Genomic DNA, 23,905 nt, shown 5'->3' with positions numbered 1-23,905 from the left:
AATTTAATCATATAGTGATTGACGTAACTGACATGACATTTTTATTTTTTATAATTATTATATTAAAAATTGAATAAACTAAATACACCAAATAAAAAATAGTTTTTTGGGGTTTTAAATTGCATTTGGATTCATGATGAAACGGATTCTTGATTGTGCTATCCGAAGCTTGGGGTATAGGATTCAATGCAGCCAAACAGACCCTTAGGCCACACTAGCCATTTGACTACAAGTCTAGAATCAAAACCGACGGACGAAGGCTTTTGGCTTCTGATCCCAGTTCCTGTGGCGCATATACTGGAACAGGGCCCCACTTTCCATTGGGTGCTGGTGGCAAGGAAGGAAGCACCCTTTTGCAGCTTGCATCCAGGTATTCATCCACTTCTCAGTTTTTCAAACAGAGGTATCATAGTAATTCATTTCCGCTTTTATATCATAGAAATTCTAAGAGGCGTGGCTCTATATCCCCAATGAATGTCTAATCCACTAGCTTTTTTTTTTTTTTTTTTTTTCTGAAAGGGTGATGAATGAAGATTGATGGGTTTTTGCAGTTTTGGGTTTTGAATTTGATTTTAGCAGGATGTCATTGAGGCTGACCCATCGTCAAAAGTTGTTCTTTTCTGTCTTTTGGTGACGTTAAAAGGACTAGGTAATAATATGGCTAACAGTCTGGAATGGGATTTGCTTCGACTGTTTCATTTCTGTGTAGTAGAAGTGATTTGTCATCTTAAACAAAAAAAGGAAAAAATAGCTTCTTTCTGTGGATTTGTTCTTGCGCAACAACATCTCTGAACTTAAATTAGTTAGGTTGTGAAAATTTTAATCTAGAGGAAGTTTTTTGACCAAAAGGTTGATAGTCGATATGTATGAGAATTTAGTTTTTATTTTATTTTTTATTTTTTATAATTAACTGAAGGTCAGATGCTATGTTAAATGTCTTGAGCTCTGTATGTTAAATAGTTATTTGCAGATAACTATAATCTTTCACCTGTCTCACTCTAACTTTTTTTAGTTTTTGTTAATTTTTTCTCTTTATTCTCTGAATTGTTGTTTCTTTGTCTAATATATATTTCCTAATTCCTACCCTATTTTCCTTCTCTCTCTCTTTTTTTTTTTTTTTTTTTTTTTTTTTTTTTTTTTTTTTGGCGGTACAGGGATGCTAGGGAAATCATTGGCTTCTCCTCTCTTGACCTTTGGTTCTGCAACACCCTTCTGCTTTTCCGCTGTGAGTACCAAACTACCAATTCATGCATTCCTCTTTTGAATAGGTGAAACTTAAATGAATTCAACTATGGCCTCTTTAGCCTATATAAGAAGCTGATCTGACTTCAAAATGTAATCAATTTAGTAGATTGGAATCATTGCCATGTGTCATATATGTGCATGAGGAACAAAAGCTTTCAATCATATGTAATTTGGTTTGGGCATTGAGTCACCTATGCCAAAATGTGCACCGCTTTAAGCTTTGGTTAGTCTTGGCTGCTTTCAACCATATATGATTTGGTATAGGCATTTGGTCATATGTAACCTTTATTTTAATGATTCATGAGTAATTCATATTAATATGGTTTCCCATTGCCAGTGGTTGGATTGATATCTGTTGATTCTGAATAGTTTTTGGCCCCAATTCCAAGTTATAAGATTGAAGTCTTTGTGGTGGCTCAATATACAATCCCCGAAACATTCAAGAGAACTGGCATATAGCTGAATGAAGAGAAGAACATACCCAATGAGAAAGAAGTATGGAACTCTGGATTCAAGCTGTTACGATGTTGGTGCACTTAGCTTGTCACAATTCTTTTGGTGTTTGTCTGTGGAAAAATTTCAGGAACTATTGTTACTTATCAAAGAGGGGGGAAAAAAGAAAGAAGTTTTAAGGAACGGTTGTGGGAAGTTTAGGAGGTTTGTTGCTTTTAGGGTGGGAGACAGGAATAGGGTCTTGTTTTGGTAAAGAAGTTTTCAAGATGTCATTGCTATAGCTTTAGATAAGAGGGCAATGGTGAGAATTTATATGGGGGGTTTGGAGGAGAGTGACATTGCAACCCTCAGTCAATTAGGCCAGCTTCTGTATTGTCTATGCCAGTGGATGCTTTCTTTAAAGTCTTCTTTGTGATGCACGTGACTGCTAGGGGAGGATGGGACACTTTGGGTTAGGTCAAGCAGAGGTTTTCATTGAAGAATGTTTGGCATTGTGGTGTTACATGATGTTTTGTGGAAAGTCTGCAGCTTTAAGAACTGAAAATCAAGGAGAAAACAACTGTTGTGAGTTTATGCTTTATGTGCAAGCATGATGGAGAGCTAGTTGGTCATCTTCTTTGCATTATTTGGTAGCCTGGTAGAGGTGGTCTGTGATGTGCTGGTTTATCCCCAAATCTGGAACTTTGAGTTTGTGCTTGATACTTTGATGTGCTGGTTTATTCACAGAGTGGTTTTACTTTTGAAGAGTTATTCTAAAGAAATCTATTTCGTCATAAAAAAAGTATGTGTCTAGTTTATTTTCTGCTTATTTTGATTGTGGGGATTTTATCTTTATTAATTAAATGGCTTAATAATTGGTTTGGTAGTCTTGATTGTTAAACTTGGGGTCAGAATCATATTTTTCAATTTGATTATATTTCTTGCCTATGAAATCTTAAAATTTGATCAGCAATTTCTCATTATAGGCTGATCTTGCCACTGCTAAGCCAAATATCGTGTTGTTCAATGTGAACTTCTCTAATGGTCTTCCACAAGATGTGCTCAGAGGAGCTAGGTCCACCAATTTCTCTCCTAAGAAATGGGCAATACATTCAACCGCACAAATTGAAAATTTAACTTTGAGCAGTGAAGATAGGAAGACGTGGGAAGCATGCAGGCAAGCTCTATCTGCATTCAGTTTAAGTGTTGAGGAGGAAGACAAGATACTTGGAAAAGCATTTGGCCAGTTTCATTCACCCTACTGGGGTGAAGAACGTAAAAGAGAAGTACCAAAATTTGAAATTGTCAATGAAGTATTGGATTATCTTAGGGGTTTAAGCCTTTCCAATGATGATATCTGCAAGTTGCTGAAAAAATTTCCTGAAGTTCTTGGATGTGGCCTTGAACATGAGTTAAAATCCAATGTGCAGATCTTGGAAAAGGAATGGGGAATAAAAGGGAAATCCCTTCGCAACCTTCTTCTTCGAAACCCGAAAGTGTTGGGTTATAATGTTGATTGTAAGGGAGATTGCATGGCACAATGCACTCGATGTTGGGTTCGGTTTTAGCTGTCTACTAGTTTATATGCTTTTCTCTGTATACAAAATGGATCATTTTACTATACTGAAACTAATGTTGAAGTTGACTTGATTTGTAAGTTCAAATGTATTCAATGAGAATATGCCTGTATCAGTTCATTTGATCTAAAGATCATTTCTTTTTTCAATCTGTATCAGTTTAGAGTTCTTTGAAACTTGAATGTTCAACTATTGGGTTTTTTTTCTTTAAATTTCATCAACTATTAGAGTTGAACCTCATCCATATTCCATCATTCTAAAAAATGTAAATTTGATTTGAAAAAGTATTTATGTTCTTATGTTGCCAGCAGCCTAAACTACAGAGCTATATAAGCCAGAAAGATTGAGTAGGTTCTTGTAAATGAGCAATGTATATCTTTGTCGTAGAAAACAGAGTACTGTGGGATTTCATATGCAAGAACAGGATGGAAAGAAACTAATTTGCTTTGAGTCTTGAGAAGCTCAATTAAAAGCTCGTTTCAACCAAAATACGGTCGTTTGGTAAAATGGTTGAAAAAGAGCTTTTGAAGTTTCAAACGTTGAAACTCACGTTTAAGCATAAGCTTCATTATGAAGCTTCTGCTCAAACGGACGATTAGAAGAAAGGCGCGCCGCACTTTTGTGATTAATGAAATATATGCACAGACAAATATACCCTTACAAATTTCACAAAATAACAACAAAATCCATATATAAGCATCTCTTCCCACCCTTTGATAAATCATTCTCGTTGCCTCCAGCCGCTCCAGAGAGATATCCAGGCAGGTGTGCTATAACTCCATTTAATTTTGCTTTTGCTCATCCTTTTTTTCCAATAAAACACATTTTGACATTTATTACAGAATACATATAGGAAAAATATAGATTAACATCGAATAGTATAGAGAACATCGAATAGTATAGAGAATAGATCGAAGGGAAGAAGATAAAAGAGAGATAACTCACTTGGCTGTATTACTGCAGTGATGGAGCCACGACGGTCATTGGGGGTGCCGTGAGCCTACCACGGCACTCCATCTTCTCCTTACCTTCTCATCTTTTTCACTAGTAATAGTCCTAGTGGGTGTTTGGTTGTTTATTTATTTGAAGGCTTGAGTCTTGAGATGGGAAGAGAAAAGGGAGAGCACAAAGAGGAGTAAGAGACTGAGGATGAGAAGGTGAGGGGTGAGGGTTTGAGGAGTCTTTCGAGCGAGTTGAAGGAAAAAAGAGTGTGGGTCTCGAGGAAATCGTCTGGAAAGTAGTGGGTCTCAAGGAAATCTTTTGAAAATATATGAGTGGTGTAAACCTTCTAGAAAATGAAAATTTTGAAGAAAAAAATAAAATTGACTGCAAGGAGTCTTGCGTGTGAGTTGAAGGAAAAAAAAAGTGTGGGTCTCGAGGAAATATTCTGCAGGAACTCTTGCGTGTGAGTTGAAGGGAAAAAAGGGTGTGGGTCTCGAGGAAATCGTCTGCAGGGATTCTTGCGTGTGAGTTGAAAGAAAAAAAGAGTGCAGGTCTCGAGGCGGTGGAAATCTTTTGGAGCATGAAAATTTTTAAGAAAAAAAATTGCCAGAAACGAGTCTTGCGCGTGAGTGGAAAGAAAAAACAGGAAAAAAAGAAGAAGAAAGAGAGTCAAGAAAGATTTGTAGGCAGAAGAAAAATATATATATACAACCACATTGGTTCGAGTGCAGCATGCTAATTATATATATATATATATATATATATATATATATATATATTTTGTGGGGCTTCATAATTATCCCGTTTGAGTGTGCAGGTGGGAAAGCCTTCACATTGGTTCAAGTGTGGCATGCTAATTATATATATATATATATATATATATATATATATATATATATGAAGCTTATGATAAGAGAGAAACAATTAGTTTATTTGAATTATTAAATGCTATTAATGTTGTAGAAATTTAATTCCATTATTTTTTGTTGTTGCCTTTTTATTTGATAAACATGCATTTTATTCATGTAAATATAAATTTTTGCATTCTATCCATTGACCACTTAAAACAAATTTTTAATTATTAATAGTGTTTAACATACTTTTTTTATTTATAATTGTATCAGCTTATTTATTGTGTGACAAACATGAGTAAAAAAGGTCAAAGCAACGTTGCTGCTACTACAGATACTCAAATAAAGAAAGTAGTTTGGACTGAAAAAATGCTAGAAGATTATCTTGACATATGTATTACTGAGATTCATGCTGGTAACCGCCCAGGAACACATTTCAATAGGACAGGATGGAAAAATGTGATAGATAAATTTAATGAAAAAACTGGAAAACAATATTGCTATAAACAACTAAAGAACAAGTGGGATAGTTTGAAAAAAGAGTGGAACATTTGGAAGAGATTGATAGGAAAGGAAACTGGCCTTGGATGGGATCCGGTGAAAAAGACAATTGATGCGCCCGATGATTGGTGGGAAAAAAAATTGCAGGTACTATATTTGTACTTATTTGTTTTTGTTTAAATGATTTTAAAAAAAAATTATTATTATTGATTTTTACATATACTTAAATATAGGAAGTTCCAGAAGCAACCAAGTTTCGCACGACAGGTTTGGCCTATGCTTTGAAGGTGGAAATATTGTTTAGAGATATAACTGCCATCGGGGAGGGATCTTGGGCACCATCCATAGGTTTGGTTCCTAATGATATTGGTGTCATAGATGCTGCGGATGTAATGCTTGATGAAGATGACAATATTGTAGAAGGTTTAGATGTTTTGGATGATGAACCAAATCTCAATACACATGGCATTGATGATATTCCTGCTGATTTAGATACGCGGGATAAAAGAAATAAGAAGTTTGGTCTGGCGGTTCAATGTAAGAAAAGAAAGAAAGGAGTTCAAATCGTTAGTCAACATTTGAGTCGGATTTGTGATGTAATAGAAAGTAGGAATACAGTGACATCTAAGAGCTACGATAAACCTGGATGTAATATTGAAGAGGTTATGGATGTTGTTCGGGGGATTGCTGAAAGAGAAAATGACATTGATATCCTTAAGTTTGCAACAGAGGTATTTCTTAAGAGATCACATAGAGAGATGTTTGTGACTATTAAAGAGCCATGGTTACAGATTGACTTTATCAAGCGAATGGGAAATAGAGAAATTAACCGTCGTAGCATGGAATAATGTTTTTATTTTTTAATGTTGTTTTGTTATGAACTATTTGAACAGCTTTAAGGATTTATTTGAATGTTATTTTTTTTATGTGTTGATTTGTGTGCTAAGGTGAATATATTATAATATTTCATAACTACGTAGATATCTCTTTTTTTCTTTTTTTCTTTTTTACGGGTGCTTATATATTTATTTTGTGTTTATTTTTTTTATTCGTTTTCCTTACAGACATGGACAATAGTGATTATAGCACTCAAGATGATACAAGTGATAGTGATTATGGTGAAGAGAAAAATGAAAATGATGTTTTTATTCTAGCAGCTGCAGCAGTAGAATTTGTTGAGAACTATTATATGCCATATATTACAAAGGAACCTTGTAGGACCTCTTCTCAAACAGGTTATAAGTGGGTTATGGAGATTCTACAAGGTAATCCTGATAGGTGCAAACAAAATTTTAGAATGGAAATACACGTATTCATTTACTTGTGTAAAGAGTTGAAGGAAAGATATCATTTAAGAGATACTAGGAAATTAACAGTTGAAGAGTTGGTGGCTATGTTTTTGATTACTTTAGGCCATGGGTTTGGGAATAGAATAGTGCAAGAAAGGTTTCAACATTCAGGAGAAACAATTAGTAGACATTTTACTAGTGTTTTAATGGCCATTTCGAGAATGGCGATTGACATTATTAATCCTATTGATAGGGAGTTTAGGGATGTTCCAAGCAAAATTTGTGATGATGAGCGGTATTGGCCATACTTCAAAAATTGTATTGGAGCCATTGATGGAACTCATGTGCCAGTTAAAATTTCTCCATCAAAACAAATACCATATATTGGTCGAAAAGGGACTCCTACTCAGAATGTTATGGCTGTTTGTGATTTTCGTATGTGTTTCACCTTTGTTTGGGCTGGATGGGAAGGTACTGCACATGATACACGTATTTTTTTAGAAGCTATTCGAAAGGAAGAATTACGATTTCCACACCCACCTAGAGGTTTGTATTTAATTAAAATAACAATTATGAATTATACATGAAAAAAATATACTTTTCAATATTTTTTATGACCGTTATTCGTATATTATTTGTAGGAAAATATTACTTGGTAGATGCAGGATATCCTCACATGAAGGGATACATGGGGCCATACAAAGGGGAGCGGTATCATCTACCAGACTTTCGTCGCGGAAGCCAACCGAGGGGTATGCATGAAATTTTTAATCATGCACATTCATCACTTAGATGCACTATTGAAAGAACATTTGGAGTTTGGAAAAATAAGTGGAAGTTATTGCATTGCATGTCGAATTTTCCTTATGATAAACAAGTGAAAATCGTGGTGGCGTCTATGGCTCTTCATAACTTCATTAGGAAGCATGCAATAAAGGATGCTGAGTTCCAACCATATGATGATGATGGTGATTTACTACCTACTGACATTATAGGTGATGACGAAGCACATGATGAGTCAAGCATACAACAATCACAAACGTCCAATGAAAATTCTATGAACATTGAGCGTGATCATATTGCTAATCTACTTATGACCCGTTAATTATTATTATTTTTTTTAATGTTATTTTGTTATAAACTATTTAAAATGTTGTAAGGATTTTCTTGAATGTTGTTCTTTTTTATATGTTAAATACTTTGAAGTGTTAAATACTTTAAATAAATTTTTCTTTTTTTAAATAAAAAAAAGAAAGAAAGAAAGAAAATGATTGACATCACTTTTCATTACATATAAGTACAAAAGAAAGAAAATGTTGATGTTTTGTTACATAAACCATTACAATTTTTACTTGTAAAAGCTAACATTAAATATTTTTATATAAAAAGGTTATAAAATGGAAAAAAAAAAAAAAAATCATTAACAACCTTAGGCCTTCATTGAAAAATATGTAATGATTTCACGTAAAATGAGATCTTTGGTGGGACTGATAATGATTTTTTTTTGCCTATACTAAAAAAAATCATTATATGTCCTTTATTGTCATTTTTGCAACTAAAAGCACTTTTTTAGTTTTGTTACCAAACATCAGTAATATCAAAAAAGCCCTTAAGACATGCAGTTACCAAACATGTAAACAGCTTTTCAGCAATAGCACTTTTGCCAAAAGCTCAAAGGCAAAAGTTTTATATCCAAAAGCTCTATTTTTCACCGCAATCCCAAACTAAATAGAAATAGCTAAGTCATTTGAATTCTCCGTTTTCAATTAAATAAAATACTAAGGGTATGTTTGGGATTGCGTTTGATGAGCATAAAAATGCTTTTAACACTCAAAAAGTTCGTTTGAAAAAAAAAAATAATCGTTTAGTAAAACAATTAAAAACACTTTTAAGGGTTCAAAAAGCCTAAAAATTGCCAAAACACACTTTTGGCAAAAGCTTTAAAATGAAATTTTTGTCCAAAAACTTTTTTTGACTTAAAAACTTTATTTCTCAAATGCAATCCCAAACATGCTCTAAATAATTTGCTTAATTAAAAAAGTGAAACAGCTTCTTAATATGATTAGAATGAAAATTACAAGTAATTGAGTGGGAAAAATATACTTTTAACTCCCTAAATTACCACCATTTTTGGACCTATGCTACAAACTTTAAACTTTAAGGGTGACATATTGGCTCCTCAAACTATCACATCGTGTTAAATAAGTCATGTCATTAGTCAAGACAATTAATAATTGGTGCAATTTAATATTCAAGTAATGCTACGTATCATCATTTTATCATCTCAAATTTAACGTAATTTTTAAAATCATTATTGAATTGACTTTAAAAGGATTAAAAATAAAATAAAATGCTCTTATATTTGGAGTGATACAGATGAACTGGAAAGTCAGTTGGGAATGACATTATGGTGCCCATGAAAAGCTTTAAAGTTGCGCATGAAAGACTACGAGTGCCTACACCTTGTCCTTTTATAAAGGAGCTCGTAGCTTTTCTCTCTTCACAAACTTGGCGTTCCTCTCGTGTCCTAAGAAGGCTAGCTGGAAATGGCCTGCACCAAGACCAGATTTATGTCCACCATAATTTTCTTTATTCTAATTTTACACGAGGTAATTCTAGAAAATATCATGAATTTTCCCATATTATTTATTAATTATTATATGAACTCTAAAATATTTGAATAGGCTAGAAAAATGAAAAGATATTGTACGTGGCTGTTGTTAATATTTTTCTTTTTTTTTTTTGGGTTTTTTGGGAAAATTTCCAGATGGGGATCTCCAGCGGGCGGCAGTTGATCAAAGAGCAGATGATAGGTAAGACCATCATTCTGGGTTTTCGTGAGTCATTATCAGTAAATTTCAAGCTGCATGATTTAGACCCAACTTCAAATTCTTGGAGAACTTTTGGCGTAAACTACATTTTTATCCTACAATTATTTTACAGTGCCGATGTAATCCGCTCAACTAACCCTTAGCTCAGTCTCTATTAAAAAAATATATCAAAGGAAATAGTTGTAAGAGACCATGTTTCTTAACTACTTTGTTTTCTATTTTTTGTTTTCCGTTCTCAAGTTAAAGATAATAAAAACCCCAAAACACAAAAGATGTTTCAACACTTTTTTCAAACAAAAAAATAAAGATTACTCTCCAAAACACATTAACAAACATACCCGTCGTCTATATTCTGACCGAAAGCTGTGTATATATTGTATCATTATGCAGACTGCAATGGGAAGTGTGGTTACCGGTGCAGCAAGGCATCTCGGCATAAGATGTGCATCAGGGCATGCAATTCGTGCTGCCAGAGGTGCAACTGCGTGCCTCCAGGAACCTACGGCAACTATAATGCTTGCCCTTGCTATGCCAATATGACGACTCATGGCGGTAGACACAAATGTCCTTAATTAAGTTAGAATAATGTTAAAAATTATATTTTTATCTCATAATTATTTCACAATATTAACGTGTCAGTCTCAATAAACCCGAAAAAATAAATATAATAATTGATTAAGACTGACACATTAACATTGTGGAATATATAGTTATGAAATAAAAATGTAGTATATAACATTTCTCATTAAATATAACAAAATAAATTATAATGAACCCGAATGTTATTATATAATTACAAATAAAAAAACAGTTATTATATAATAATTGCATGCCTTATGCATGTGTTTGCCAATGTCCAAAATCCTGTATATGATCACTGGCCTTTATTAAGGTAAGGAATTGTATTATCGAATATGTATGATTTCTTTGATCTCGTACACTCGTATACGAATTTACGTGGTTCGGCAACATGCCTATGTAGGTTCATATGAGAGTACGGCTATATTTTACTATTAATGAGTCAGGATATATATATAACCCTAATTGTACGGAAATATTTTGAAAAACCAAAATACTCCGTACTGCCAACCACTAGTATTTGAATATTACTCTCTATACTTAAGAGAATATGAGCCAATAGTTCCAACAATTAGATATTGAAGCATAGGAATAAAAGGCATCACACAACCAGGGACAGAATCAAGGGGTAAAGAGACCATATATGACCCCTCAATTTTAAATTGTTTCCTTATATATATTTTATATATATTGTACGGACGTATTTTGAAAAACCCCAAAAATATATACTTTGTACTGCCAACCACTAGTATTCCAATATTACTCTCTATAGTTTAGAGAATATGAGCTATTAGTTCCAACAATTAAATATTCAAGCATAGGAATAAAATGCATTACACAACCAGGGATAGAATCAAGGGGTAAGGGGACCATATATGGCCCCTCAATTTTAAATTGTTTCCTTATATATATATATATATATATATATATAGAGAGAGAGAGAGAGAGAGAGAGATGCTAGAATCTAATAAAAACTTCACATTTTGTCCATAAAAGTCCACATGGCAAGAAGTTACATATTTTTTTTAAGGAAAAAGACAAAACAAAAAAAAGATGATGTGACATATTGTCACATAGACTTTTATGGACAAAATATAAAATTTTTATTAGATTCTAGCATATATATATATATATATATATGCCAAATTTGCTCTTCTAGCTCCACATCATAAGTGGTCTGAGCCACAGCCACATGTCGACCAAATTATTGTATTCCTAATACAAAAGTTCTTTGTCTAGAGATGATAATATATATATTATCATCTCTAGACAAAGAACTTTTGTATTAGGAATACAATAATTTGGTCACAATGTGGCTCAGACCACTTATGATGTGGAAGTAGAAGAGCAAATTTGGCTAGAGATAGAAGGTATGTAGATAGTAGGACGGAACACGATTTGCAATTTCAATCTATGCGAATTCAACACGAAGTAAAGGGTTTATAATTGAGAAGTTTGATCCGGTTACTTAAATGAGTTGAATGAAGATTAGCCTATATAATCTTATACATTCTCCTACATGCCTCAATACGTTTCAAACACGACACATGATATAATAAGAGTTGGCAATTTTCTATGAAGGTCCAAGACTCAAGGCCTGATCACCTGCATTTCTCATAAACCAAACAATTTCAATCATGCATTAAAATTAGCAAGCAACATAAAGAAGGAAACGTACAGTACTATCATCGAAACAATACAGAATTAATGTGTACTCAAAGCATATATATATATATAGCTCTGGGATTTTATTCAAATCAATTCTGAATGTCCATGCATATGATCTCTTTCAATCTGTTTAGGGGCACTTGAGCTTGTTCCCATGGGTTTTGAGGCGTGCATAACATGGGCATGCATTCTTGTGGCCGTAGGTGCCAGGTGGAACACAGTGGCATCTCATGCAACAACTCTTGCATGCCCGAGTGCACCTCTTCTTTCTTGATGCCTCCTTGCATCTCCTCGAGCATGCAGAGCTGCAATCTGAATCATCCCCACAAAACAAAAGTTATAATATATTCTTATATTTTATTTTTATCTTCTCTAAAAGTGTTTATGGGTGGCATTTAAAACCACAAAGGGAAGGAGTAGCTAGGGCATGGGTTTAAGTCAATGAAGGTCACGCGATGCATTTTTCGTCCAAGTTAATTATGGGGTGATAGCAAATACAGTGTCAATTCGAGGGGCCGGGTTATGTTTGTTAATGTGTTTTGGAGATTATTTTGTTTGAAAAATTATTTTGATGTGGCATAAAAATAAAACCCGTTTTTAGAAGTATTTTTTAATGGAGTCTACATTCATATGCCTCCATTAATCATAAATAGTTTTGGAACAGAGATAACATAATCTAATCTAATGTTGGATCGATATACATGAAATGGAAACTCAAATAGTGCACTACTTATTTGAGTGGATTTTATGCAAAGTTATCTATGTGCTTACATATTTATCATGTAATATCATCTATGCGTACCGTAAGATACAACAATATTAAATGACTAAATCTTTATTTCATAAGAAATGGAAAGGATCCTATTCTGTGGCTAGGAGTGCATAAATGCTTGTTCAGATTTCAAATCTTGATCTCAACTCTCAAATAAAGTTTTCTTTTAGATTGAGTTTGAAGAATATATATATTCAACCCATTAAACTGACATGTGTTCAAAAATATACATATGAAGAAAAGAAAAAAGAAGGCTCTTTTTATTATTTGTTTTTCCCAAGCAAATAATAATCATTGAAGGAAAAGACAGGAATACCCTTACACTTCCCTATTAAGCCAATCATATATATATATATGGACAAGTTTTGACTTCACAGTTTATTTTACAGAAAAAAATCATTACAATTAGCATTAGTTTTTACCAAGTGAGTTCTGGTTTCCCCAAGAAATATAAAAGGTCTTAAGCTATATAAATCACAATGTGACCAACAACTTACTGATTTTCTTAGGAAGATGATGTTTGCTGTCAAGAGCTACTACATTGCTTCCTTCATCAACCTGAATCCATAAGATAATGTTACAAAAATCTTTCCTATTGAAGACTCAAATATCCAATATTTGCTTCATTGGCTGTATAGAGACTCACAGTAGCAAGAGCATTTGCAGCCTTGTTAATGGATGAAGCCTCTGCAAGAGCCTGGAAAAAAGGCAACCCAAGGGACAAAGTAATTCAATTATGATAAGATATATAATAATCTTCTACATATTGAAACATTAAAGTATATACCTGTAGGAGGAGGATGGCAATGACAAAGCCTGAGAGGAGCTTCATCTCTTGGGAATTTAGGTAGATATGGGGAAATGATAAGGCTGATGATGAGAGCTTCTGAATGAAAATGGGTGGGGGCAGGAGTGTTAATATATAGGCATCTTTGTTGCCTATTGACCTATATCTTTTAAAACTCACATGCAAAGGTTGGAGCAAGTTCACAGGCTCTGTGTTGAGTGCAGAGGAAAATGTTGGAGCAAAAAGGCTAAAACCCTCTTTTGGAAGCTTCTTTCTCTTTAGTTTTATTGCCTTTACTCAAGCGTGAGCACAGCTGTTGATGCTTTGGCTGAATGGTGCATGTATATGGACAAGAGAGAAATTATGAGAGGTCCCCACAGCAGATGGGTATAATGTTTGGCTTGTGATCAACCCAAAAAGGCCTTTGGAAATCGACAAAGACAAGGATCATATGCTTGTCCTTGTCTTTGCTAGACGACCAAAGCATCTTAATTAGTAAGATTTAAGAATTGCCAAAGCCTGTAACCAATACAATACATCAACTTGTGTAACTGAAGAACCCTACAGAAATCCATAGCCTTGGAAACTGTAAGAGCAGGGTACTTTCACTTCTTTTGAGAATGCCAAGAAGAAAAGTCTATTCTTAGAATATGCTAATTAAATGATTAAATTCGTTATTTTTATTGGTTTAAGCTCTAAGTTTAGAATAAGTGATAATTTAATATGGTATTAAAGCACATGTCATAAGTTCGAACTTTGACTTTACGTACAGTTTAATCTCCCATGTGGAGTTCTCAAGAGGTAGATCAATCGGTTAGGACCACGCCTAATAAAGCGGAGGTCACTAGTTCGAATTCCCCTCCCCCTCTTGTGCGGACATGTCAAAAAAAAAAATTCTCTCTCATGTGGAGGGAATGGTAAAATATTAATATTTTTAAAGTAAATACAAGGGGGCGGGGAGGGAGATTAAGATCCATAAAAGAGAAACAAATAAAAGGGAAGGGTGGAACAAATCAATAAAGACCCAATTACAACCATTACAATGCAATAAAAGCTTAAAAATCTTTTAGGGTTAGGTTAAATGAATGGTCTGGTCCATTGAATTTTTGGTACACCAACTAAGAAAGTAGCTCCTTGATCGAAATGACGATTTTTTGGAGCTACAACGGTAAACAAACTTGAGAACTACATTCAAGATGGGAGTATTGATAATGACTGGACCAGAGATGTCAAAAAGGAGCACCACTATGATGTCTAACAAGGGAGGTACCTAACAAAGAAAGCATTATGGACACCACATTTCGTTCTTCAACTAGATCTGGAGGTCTTTGTAGGCAAAATTATGGTACCATCTATGGAAATCTTGTTGGGAAGGAGAATAGAAGTCGTGGATCTGTTGTGGGAGACAAAATGGAGCGACATTGCGTGCCGTACATGTGTGCTAGGGTGGTGCGTGATGTGTAGTGTGTACGCACAGGGGCAGATGGAATCAACGGCTGACGGGTGCAACAAAGATATTTATATTTATGTAACTTATTTTTATTAATACATATGAATGAACTAACGAGTTGAGCTTTATATGAGCCTATTCACGAACATTAGCCGAATTGAGTTGAGTTTTAAATGAATTTGTATCGTTTAATAATCGAGTATAATTTTGTGTTAACGAACAACCCATTTAATAATTGAGTTGAGCTCGAGTCGAGGTTAACCAACCTAACCTTGTTCACGAGTAGTCTTGTTCAATTTGTTGAAAATGCTTTAGTAAGCTAATTGTCTGGTGTGACTTAGTATGGCTAGTCTCAATAAATACCATCATATTAAATTTCAAAATCTATTGGACATTAAGTTACGGGAAAAATCTATTTAAATACATAGAGAAAAAAAGCTAGTAGTCTAATTGTCAAAATTGGAACCACATAAATTAAATTGAAATCCCGTAAAAACCAAGTGCTTGAATTTAATTTTTTTCTAATTTTCGTGACCCTAAATATTAAATTAAAATCAGATTAATTAAACCAAAGCAAAGATATCCCGTCAATCCAAAGATAAGTGATAAATAAATTCAGAAAAATTTCTAAACTGACGTGAAAATAGTTTTTAAATTAAAAAAATACAATTCGCTCTTCCTTGTCTGTCACTCATGATCTATCAAGTCAGTTTAAAATTTTTTTTAAATTCATTTATTTGACTCCCTAACATTTCTCCGATCAAAAAGGGTTTTTGGCCCGATTGAGTTGGGCAAGTGCCGCTAAACAAAGCAGGAAACAGCCCAAGCCCGCACCGGTAAATCCAACTGACCCGGAACCACCTGACCCGATTTCTTCCTCAACCCGTCAACTGCAACAATATCACAAAAATTGGAGGTTAATTCAGACGGAAAAGAGCTCGATTCAGCAAATCGTAGGAGCGTCCCAAAATGGGCGATAAATCGAAGAAGAATAAGAAGAGGAAGACAAAAAAGCACATAGACGACACAGAGACTTCATCATCGTCGTCGTCTCCATCGAGCTCCGACGACGACTCCTCCAAGAGGCGGCGCCGGCACCGGCGAAGAAGTGACGATAAAGAGTCGAGGAGAGAGAAAGAGAGGAGGAGAGAGAAACGAAGAAAGGAGAGAGAGAGAAAGAGAAGGAAATCTAGAAGAGATGGAAAGAAGAGTAGGGTTTCCGAGTCCGAATCCGGTTCGTCGAGTGATGAGACTGATTCGGAGCGGGTACAGGCGAAGCCCGACGCGGTTGTGCGAGACTTGTTGAGAGAATTTCCTGGTGTTGGCAATGATTTGATTCAGGTTTCTATTTTTTTGGTGGCTAAATTTGACAGGACTAGAATTTAAGCTAAGTTAAATACATTTGTTGGTTTCGTATTAATCATTGTTTGTGATATACAGCTATTGCAAATGGTTGATGGTGGGCAAGCTGTTGACATAAAGGGTGTATCTGAGAGGTTTCTGATGAAGCATATAAAGAAGCTTTTCCTTTCATTGGGGCTCAAGGAGAGTGGTGATAGAGTGTTTTTACTAACTTCAAATGCTCGTCCTTGTTTGGAAGTTGTAGGACCTTTAATTCACGCTCATATAGAACCCAAAGAGCAACAAAACGATGCTTCTGTACCGGCAAATGGGGATTTGGAAGCAGTGGAATGCGGACAAGTGATGGATGAGGGTAATGTGGCAGGGCCATGTCCAGAGGATGATGCTACTGCTCCCAGAAGAAGGTAATGATATACCTTGCTATGTGCTTTATTCTCAAGGATCACAAATATGGACCAGTGAATGAGTCATTGAAGGTTCTTGCGCATTTTAATGAGAAACAACCAACTTTTGGAAGATTTAGAATTATACCCATGTGTGCTGTTCTCTGCATTCAGCATTTTTGTTCCCCGTGTTAAAAGTTTGTCTCATGTTACAAGTAACTGCGCATTTTTTCAATATACATTATTTATCAAAAAAAATGTTACAAGTAAAATAGAAGACAAAGTTTCTAAATGAAGTGCGAAATATTCAGTTTCTGGACTACATTTATTAGTAGTTAGGTAGCTACACTGTGTATATTTTTTTTAGATGTTGTGACAAACAGAAAGAGGATGTGGGTATGAGTACAATACAGTGTCTGAATTAGGAGCACATGATAAGCGAATCTAATTGTCAGACAGGTTGCCAACAGAAGTGCATGAACTCTGGAGAAATAAATTTTTAATCCTTTACAAATATTTTATTAAAAGCAAAAAGGGAAAGAGAAGAAATATTCAACCTGAAAAAGGAAAGATAACAAGAATCAGGGATTACTATGATTCAATTTATTCTTGTCAACATCCCCTCTATATTGTGCCTTTGAAGTTCTGATAAAGGTGGTCAAGTGCATTAAAAAAAAAAGGACTTTCTGATTCAGGGAGAATTTAAAGGGTAGGTGCTTGAATTGGGAGTACACCTTAACATTCTACATGGAATGCCAATTTTATCTGAATTCCTCATGAGTTGGAGTTTATGAGTTTCTTGTGGCCCCCTTGAGGTGATCCTTTAGTGGATCTGATATCTTGGAGGCTGCTTCGTGAGTAACTTTCAGAATCTGTTATTCATACCCCACACTTCTTAGGTGATCCTTTAGTGGATATGATACCTTGGAGGCTGTTTCGTTAGTAACTTTCAGAATCTGTTATTGATACCCCACACTTCTTTCTCAGATGGCTCAAATGACATCTCCTCCCCCTGTTGGAACAGGGTGGAGAGTGTGGTTGTTGGTATAAAACTCGCTGGATGTTGTGTAACTTGCCAATAAAAAATAAATAAACTTTTTTTCTTCTTACAGGTGTCGTGACACCATCTAGCATATGTTGCATTTAATAACCAGCCTAAGAGAAAAAAAAAATTGACACTGTTAATTTTTACATTTTCTTTACCAGGTTCATATGCTATATACATCACACGCTGCATGCTTTTGTAAATCATTTCAAAACTCTCCAGGATAAATTAAGAAAGTGAGCATACAGAGGTTCCATTAGATCTGGGTGAGCTGATATGACTTGCTTGAGCATCTCCAATCCTTTTGTGAACACACATGAAGCTTTTAGAAGCTTGAACTCCCTAAATTGAAATTTGGCGTAAAGACATTTTAATCATAAAACCTCTGGACTTGAACATAATTAATAACATGATTTAAAGCGCCAAGCAGGTACTTGGATGTGGAATACATATGTTACTAACCAAGAAAAGAATATATATTTGTTGACAATCATCTATGATTTGTTAAAAAAATATTTAATTTTATTGCTCTTGCTTGCTTCTTGCTGCAGAATAATTGGCCCTGAGATGCCATCAGCTGAGTTGCTTGCAGCTGCAGCGAAATTAACAGAAGCGCAAGCTGAGCTCAGGTATTTTCTGGAAAAATTTCAACAGATGCTTTTGATTTATTTGAGGGTACAGTTAGGGATTTTTTGGTGATATATAATTGTGAAATATGTAATGTCAGTGGAGATGACTTGTTATAACAATCTCTGACTAATATTTCCAGGGAAGTTGAGTTGGAGGAAGATACTGAGATTTTTATAGGACCTCCACCACCTGCTATGGTTGCTGAGGCTGCATCAGCAAATGAGGCAGAGAGATTTGAAGAGGTATTCTAATCCTATTCCTTTTGTGTACTAGGGTTTTGTGCCCTTTTACACTTTTAATGAATTTAAATTACTTAAAAAAAAAATTATTTGGAGTTTTTATGTATGTTGTATAACTTTATGTTAGGGTGCTGATGCTGTTTAGTCATCATAAACTCCTTTCTCATTCCTTCTTCTATTTCTTCTTCCTCACACTTCACTTCTTGTGCTTTTGAATTATGAATGGCAACTAAGGACTTATTGTTAAGTTTTATTATACAAAATCTCTTGACTTCTCCAAAAAAAAAATATCGTATTAAATAATGGCTATAGGTGATATAAGGTTCGCATGTATCTTGTTTGTTGATCACAACAATTTTTCCAAGTTGTGCTAATTATTACATGAGTGCAATCATTCATAAACTAATTACATTTATCTGATCAGGTCACCAGAATTATGGGGGTTGAGGCTGATTGTCCATATGATGTTGTAGGAGTGAACCTGAATATGTCCGCTGATAATGTAAAAAAAAGGTAAGTATCCTAATTTTTTTTTCATCTTTCAAATAATGGAACTTAACATGTTCTATGCATCGTTTATGAACTTTAGTCTTTGTATGTATGAGATGCAAATTTGGAAGTTGGGTCTGATGGTTTTTTTTTTTTTTTTTGTACTGAGTGTGTGTGTGGGTGAGGGGTGATTTTATTGTCTGAATAATGTTTTGATGCTTGGCTTAACTACACTGGGGAAGGAAGAGGGGAAAGGTTACTGATAGGGTGGTTTTGGGGGAACCAGTGGAAATAGTTAGCCAGTCTGTAGTAAATAAGAAGAGAGGCATGCCAAAACCTTTGAAAGCTGAGATCCAGCATGAAATTGTCACAAAATATTATTTGTTAGATAGCTTCCATAGGCTTATAGATGTTTCTAGCACTTTAAGAGTTCGACAATAAGCGTCTCTGAAGAGGACATGTCTTGGGGGTACCGAGCAAGTAACCACCAGGCTGAAGGAGAAAGACCTCAGTGCGTAGGTCCTACAGTAAAGAAGAAAGTAGTTAATAGTCTCTTTTGCAATCTACTGCCTAAGGGAAGCTAAAAATATTCATCAAATCTACTAATTAATTTTCAAAAGAAATACATGTTGAAGTGGTCTTATTTGATTAAAACTTTATTTTGGGTTGTACACTACCACCATCATAGTGTGAATGATGTTTTATTTTTGGAATCATGCTTTTCTACTTGCAAAGTTCAAAATTTGAAAATTAGGGGGAAAGATTTACATTTTATCACGCTGCAAAGTGAGATGTTATCTGCAAGTCAAAAGAATGGTTTTTTTTTCTATGCCATTTGGCTGATGAAAACTAAGATACGGAGACAAGTACCTTCAAGCTGCAATCACCATCTTAACAGATGGATCTAGGTTCTATGTTGTTAGAATTTTGGTAGATCTTTATATGGTTGTGAACTGGTGAGCTTGTGCATCATGCAATTATTATTATTTTTTTGTCTAATGATGGACATGGAAATGATTCAGGTACTGGAAGTTGTCTCTTTTAGTGCACCCAGATAAATGCCCTCATCCTCAGGCTCATCAAGCATTTATTAAATTGAATAAAGCTTTTAAAGAATTGCAAGATCCAGATAAGGTGAGTTTCATATGCAACATAGTTAATATGTTGACATTTAAAATGCTTGTATTTGTGCAGTCACTTTTTCTGTTACTCTGTTTTCTTTATTTCATTCACGAAGTTCTGATACAGTTGATTTGGGCATAAATTAAGTATATTTGGATTTCAATTGTCCTGTTGCATCTGATTTTGTGGTCACTAGTTATTAATTATAAATGGGGAGACACAATTGTAATCTCAGAGCATATTATGGCTTGAGAGGACAAGCAAAAAGAGATTGTTAAATTTCAGTTTAATATAAACAAATATATCTTGTCCAGCTGAAGCCTAAGAAAACAAAAGATGGTCACCATTTCCAATTATCCCAAATTTCCTCATTGGAATCAAAGTTTTGTATAGCGCATGGTTGTTATTAGCTTTTCTATAGTCAATGCTGGAAAATGACTGAAAGTTAAATGCTTGGCTAATTGATTTCTAACAGACAGATCATAATCAAATACTTTAATGAATGACAATTTGAGAGGCAGACTGTAATAAGATACTTCAAACCCAGTCCTAATCAATGGTTGGAACTCACTGGAAAAGCTAAAAACAGTTTAGTGTCTGTGGGAAGCATGAACACGAACATGCTAGTTGGCTCATTAGCCTAAGAATCCCATCAACTTCCAGTTCCATTTCATCAAAGTTGTTCCTGTTTCTTGTTCTCTGGATAGACCTTTAAATGCAACTATAAGGACTGTAGTTGGTCTTCCAAGCAATGATATTTTCATGCAGTATTCCTATGGTGATTATAGTTGTGCTTTGGCATCTTCACAACAGATATGTTCAGTTTGACATTGGCGTTTCTTTCTAACCCATCTGTCTGTTGTAGAGGAAACTGCTGGATGAGAAAATTAAACTTAAGGAAGAACAGGAGAAATTTAAGGTACGTACATTCACTGAAGTAGTGGTCTAGCTATATCTTAAGAAAGTTACATCAAAAGTAATTTTAATTCTTTCTGCTTCTTTAGGCTGAGTTGAAAGTAATGCGTGAGGCTGCGCAGTGGAGAAGATCTCAAGGCTAGCCTCTCTCTCTCTCTCTCTCTCTCTCTCTGTGTGTATGTGTGTGTAACGACTAGGTGAAAGGGTGTAGTTGTGTCCTATCGGCTGCATCTTAGTAGAATGATGTTCTTTTCTCTCTTAATGATTCAATGACAGGACTTCATCCTATTGTTATTTTCATGGGTAAAGCATATTATTTTTATCCAATTTAGGCTAAAAATTGACCCATGATAAAGTATTTCAAGTAGTATTGTGCTTGTGCAAGTTAGCTTGAGGGAAATGCTGATATACACAGTTAATTATTGATCTCTTGGAATGCTAATATACAAACATATTGATCAAATTGTTTAAGGTACAAAATAGATTACCTGTAGATGTGACAACAGCATGTGAAACTATTATCTCAAATTGTTACTGGAAAAAACAATACACTAAATTGTGAGGAAAACTTGTACTTCCGCCAAAATTAGATGTTCTGGCTGAAACCGACTCAATTTTTAAGGAAGAGGAATATATATAGTAATCTTTTTAAAATGCCTTCTACTAATCTGACTGCGAGAAAGCTGTTGTGTTTGCAGGTATATCTATGGAGGGCGATGATGAGCTGTTGGCAGACATGGATGTTAAGGTGGAACCTATTAGAGATGAATGGATGACAACACTACCTCCTGAAAGAAAAGTAAGACCGTCATTCAATTATCATTTATTATATATAAATTAATTAGTTCCACTTTTGTCACTATTTCTTAGAACTTGGAACCTCCTGTATGTGTCACACACCCTGAAGCGTTTTACTTTCATGGTCACTGAAACTCTAAATGCCTTTTATGTTGTTTACCAAGTCATAGCCTCCTACTGTCATTTCTTTTCAGCCCGGTATGACTATGCAGTCAACACAATTTAGCAGGAGCACAAAAGTAGGACGTGGTGATACTAGTGTTTGGACAGATACCCCTTCGGATAGAGCCCAGAAGGCAAAGATGAAGTATGTTTCACTTTCTAGTTTTGAGAATGCCTTAAGTGGTCAACTCTCTCTCTCTGTCTACTGTTTATTTTAAGGGATTTTGTAATTCATTTATTTTACCATGACAGTTATTTAGAAGCATATAATGAGGCCTCCGCACTTGCTTCAAATGAAGAGCAAAACAAAGGGAAAAGTTCAGAGGCAGAGTTGGTGGATAAATACAATAAAGAAAAACGATCAAAGTCATTGTTACAGAAGCACCAGGAAGAGGCTACGGGCCGTTCGAAGAAAAAATCCAAGCAGCAGCCAGAGAAAGAAGAGTGGGTGGGGCAACATCCTTGGAAGCCTTGGGATCGTGAGAAGGACTTGACAGCTGGGAGGAAAAGTATAAACTTGGATCCAGAAAACATGGCTCAGGGTTTAACTTCCAGGTTTTCTTCAGGAAACTTTCAAAGAAACTTCCTTTAGACCTTGGGCTTGTATGTTTACAGTTCATAGTATTATATTGCCTTTTCGGTCCCCTTTACTTTGTATTTTGTGCTCATGAATTGTGGTTTTATCAATATAGGAAAGAGAGTCCTAATGACACTCTCTCTCTCTCTCTCTCGCTCTCTCTCTCTCTCCTATCCAAAAGTGTTTAATAACTTTGCTCATGTGCGTGGAATCTAAATGACTGTAAAATCTAACAAGTTGCATCCCACTGCGTATATGATTTTGAGCTTGGTCTATGCATTTGGTACTAGTACAAATAGTATTTTTAAGTGGTTTAGTGAATAAATTTATATAGAACAATCCGAGGGATATGTTATGCCTGAATAACATAATAAAGTCTAAATTACTGAAGTCATCTATGATCTTAAATAAGCTCCTAAATAATGGCATGGAAAATTTGATAAAGCTTTGTTTGCTAATAGTTTTACAATATAGAAATATGATAAGTGTGTCTATAGCAAGTTTCATAGATATCAGGATGTTATTATATGCTTATTTGTTGATGACATACTGAGTTTTTGTACTGATAGTGAAAGTATTGAGATATGATATTTTTGTCTTTCAACTTTGATATAAAAGATTTGGGTAGTATTGATGTAATTCTAGGTATTAGAATCGTAATAAACAACGAAGTTATAAAATTCACCCAGTATCATTATAATGAGAAGATACTTGAATGATTTAATCATTTTGATTGCAAAGCAGTGATTCCATCTGATACATATATGAAACTTTACCCTAATACAAATAGAGCTGTAGATCAATTGAAATATGTTAGCTATTGGTTGTCTAATGCAGGCAATGATATGCATAGACCTAAAATTGCTTTGCAGTTGGTAAAGTGGATATGCTTTTAACCCTTGTTATATTCATTGGAATGTTGTACATAGAATTCTTAAATAGTTAAGAAAAACCACAAATTTTGGTATTTCGATATAACGTGTATCCTATAGTGTTGGAAGAATACATAGATATTAGTTGGATTACTGAAAGTGATGATCTTAAATCAACCAGTGGTAGATGTTCAACTTGGAGATCTCTTGGGGTTTTTGAAGGCAAACTTTTATTGATAAGTAATAACCAATATTATTAAAGGTTTTTAAAGGCAAACTTGCATTGCACACTTGTCATAGCATCAGCCTTTTGTTGTAGCAAAGAGGCAGAATGGCTCATGAATTTGTTATTGGGAATTCCTAATTGGTCAAAACCAATATCTTTGC

General features: G+C 34.7%; 5 protein-coding genes across 6 annotated transcripts; 4 read left to right on the top strand and 1 right to left on the bottom strand.

Moving 5' to 3' along the window:
• The first annotated feature begins 235 nt into the window (after positions 1–235).
• On the top strand, positions 236–3,448 carry LOC132184057 (Mitochondrial transcription termination factor family protein). 2 transcript variants are annotated; one of them, XM_088518322.1, is made up of 4 exons: positions 236–370; positions 520–649; positions 1,155–1,225; positions 2,664–3,448. In XM_088518322.1, the coding sequence occupies exons 3-4, from the start codon at positions 1,157–1,159 to the stop codon at positions 3,243–3,245; spliced, it is 651 nt and encodes a 216-aa protein (XP_088374448.1). In that variant the 5' UTR covers positions 236–370; positions 520–649; positions 1,155–1,156; the 3' UTR covers positions 3,246–3,448. The 2 variants fall into 2 exon arrangements, with proteins under 2 accessions (XP_088374448.1, XP_059453523.2); XM_059597540.2 differs by lacking the exon at positions 520–649.
• Positions 3,449–5,341: 1,893 nt separating this feature from the next.
• On the top strand, positions 5,342–6,396 carry LOC148584689 (L10-interacting MYB domain-containing protein-like). The gene is made up of 2 exons (XM_088518572.1): positions 5,342–5,695; positions 5,782–6,396. Exons 1-2 carry the CDS (start codon positions 5,342–5,344, stop codon positions 6,394–6,396), a joined length of 969 nt encoding a protein of 322 aa, XP_088374698.1.
• A 3,232-nt stretch (positions 6,397–9,628) lies between these two features.
• On the top strand, positions 9,629–10,240 carry LOC132185865 (gibberellin-regulated protein 2-like). Its single transcript, XM_059599669.2, has 2 exons — positions 9,629–9,650; positions 10,059–10,240. The coding sequence occupies exons 1-2, from the start codon at positions 9,644–9,646 to the stop codon at positions 10,238–10,240; spliced, it is 189 nt and encodes a 62-aa protein (XP_059455652.2). The 5' UTR covers positions 9,629–9,643.
• Positions 10,241–11,864: 1,624 nt separating this feature from the next.
• Positions 11,865–13,752, bottom strand: LOC132184915 (cypmaclein). The gene is made up of 4 exons (XM_059598705.2): positions 13,475–13,752; positions 13,334–13,384; positions 13,185–13,245; positions 11,865–12,227 (listed from the first exon to the last, which is right to left on the bottom strand). Exons 1-4 carry the CDS (start codon positions 13,517–13,519, stop codon positions 12,046–12,048), a joined length of 339 nt encoding a protein of 112 aa, XP_059454688.2. The 5' UTR covers positions 13,520–13,752; the 3' UTR covers positions 11,865–12,045.
• Positions 13,753–15,773: 2,021 nt separating this feature from the next.
• On the top strand, positions 15,774–22,796 carry LOC132185912 (DNAJ heat shock N-terminal domain-containing protein). Its single transcript, XM_059599725.2, has 11 exons — positions 15,774–16,265; positions 16,365–16,690; positions 18,266–18,343; positions 18,484–18,586; positions 19,008–19,096; positions 20,095–20,206; positions 21,060–21,113; positions 21,199–21,247; positions 21,808–21,908; positions 22,102–22,214; positions 22,322–22,796. The coding sequence occupies exons 1-11, from the start codon at positions 15,894–15,896 to the stop codon at positions 22,659–22,661; spliced, it is 1,737 nt and encodes a 578-aa protein (XP_059455708.2). The 5' UTR covers positions 15,774–15,893; the 3' UTR covers positions 22,662–22,796.
• Positions 22,797–23,905: the final 1,109 nt, after the last annotated feature.

Source organism: Corylus avellana, chromosome 7 (genome assembly GCF_965113065.1).
Source record: "Corylus avellana chromosome 7, dhCorAvel1.hap1.2, whole genome shotgun sequence".
Lineage (NCBI taxonomy): Eukaryota > Viridiplantae > Streptophyta > Magnoliopsida > Fagales > Betulaceae > Corylus > Corylus avellana.
This window is presented reverse-complemented; position numbering and strand designations above follow the sequence as displayed.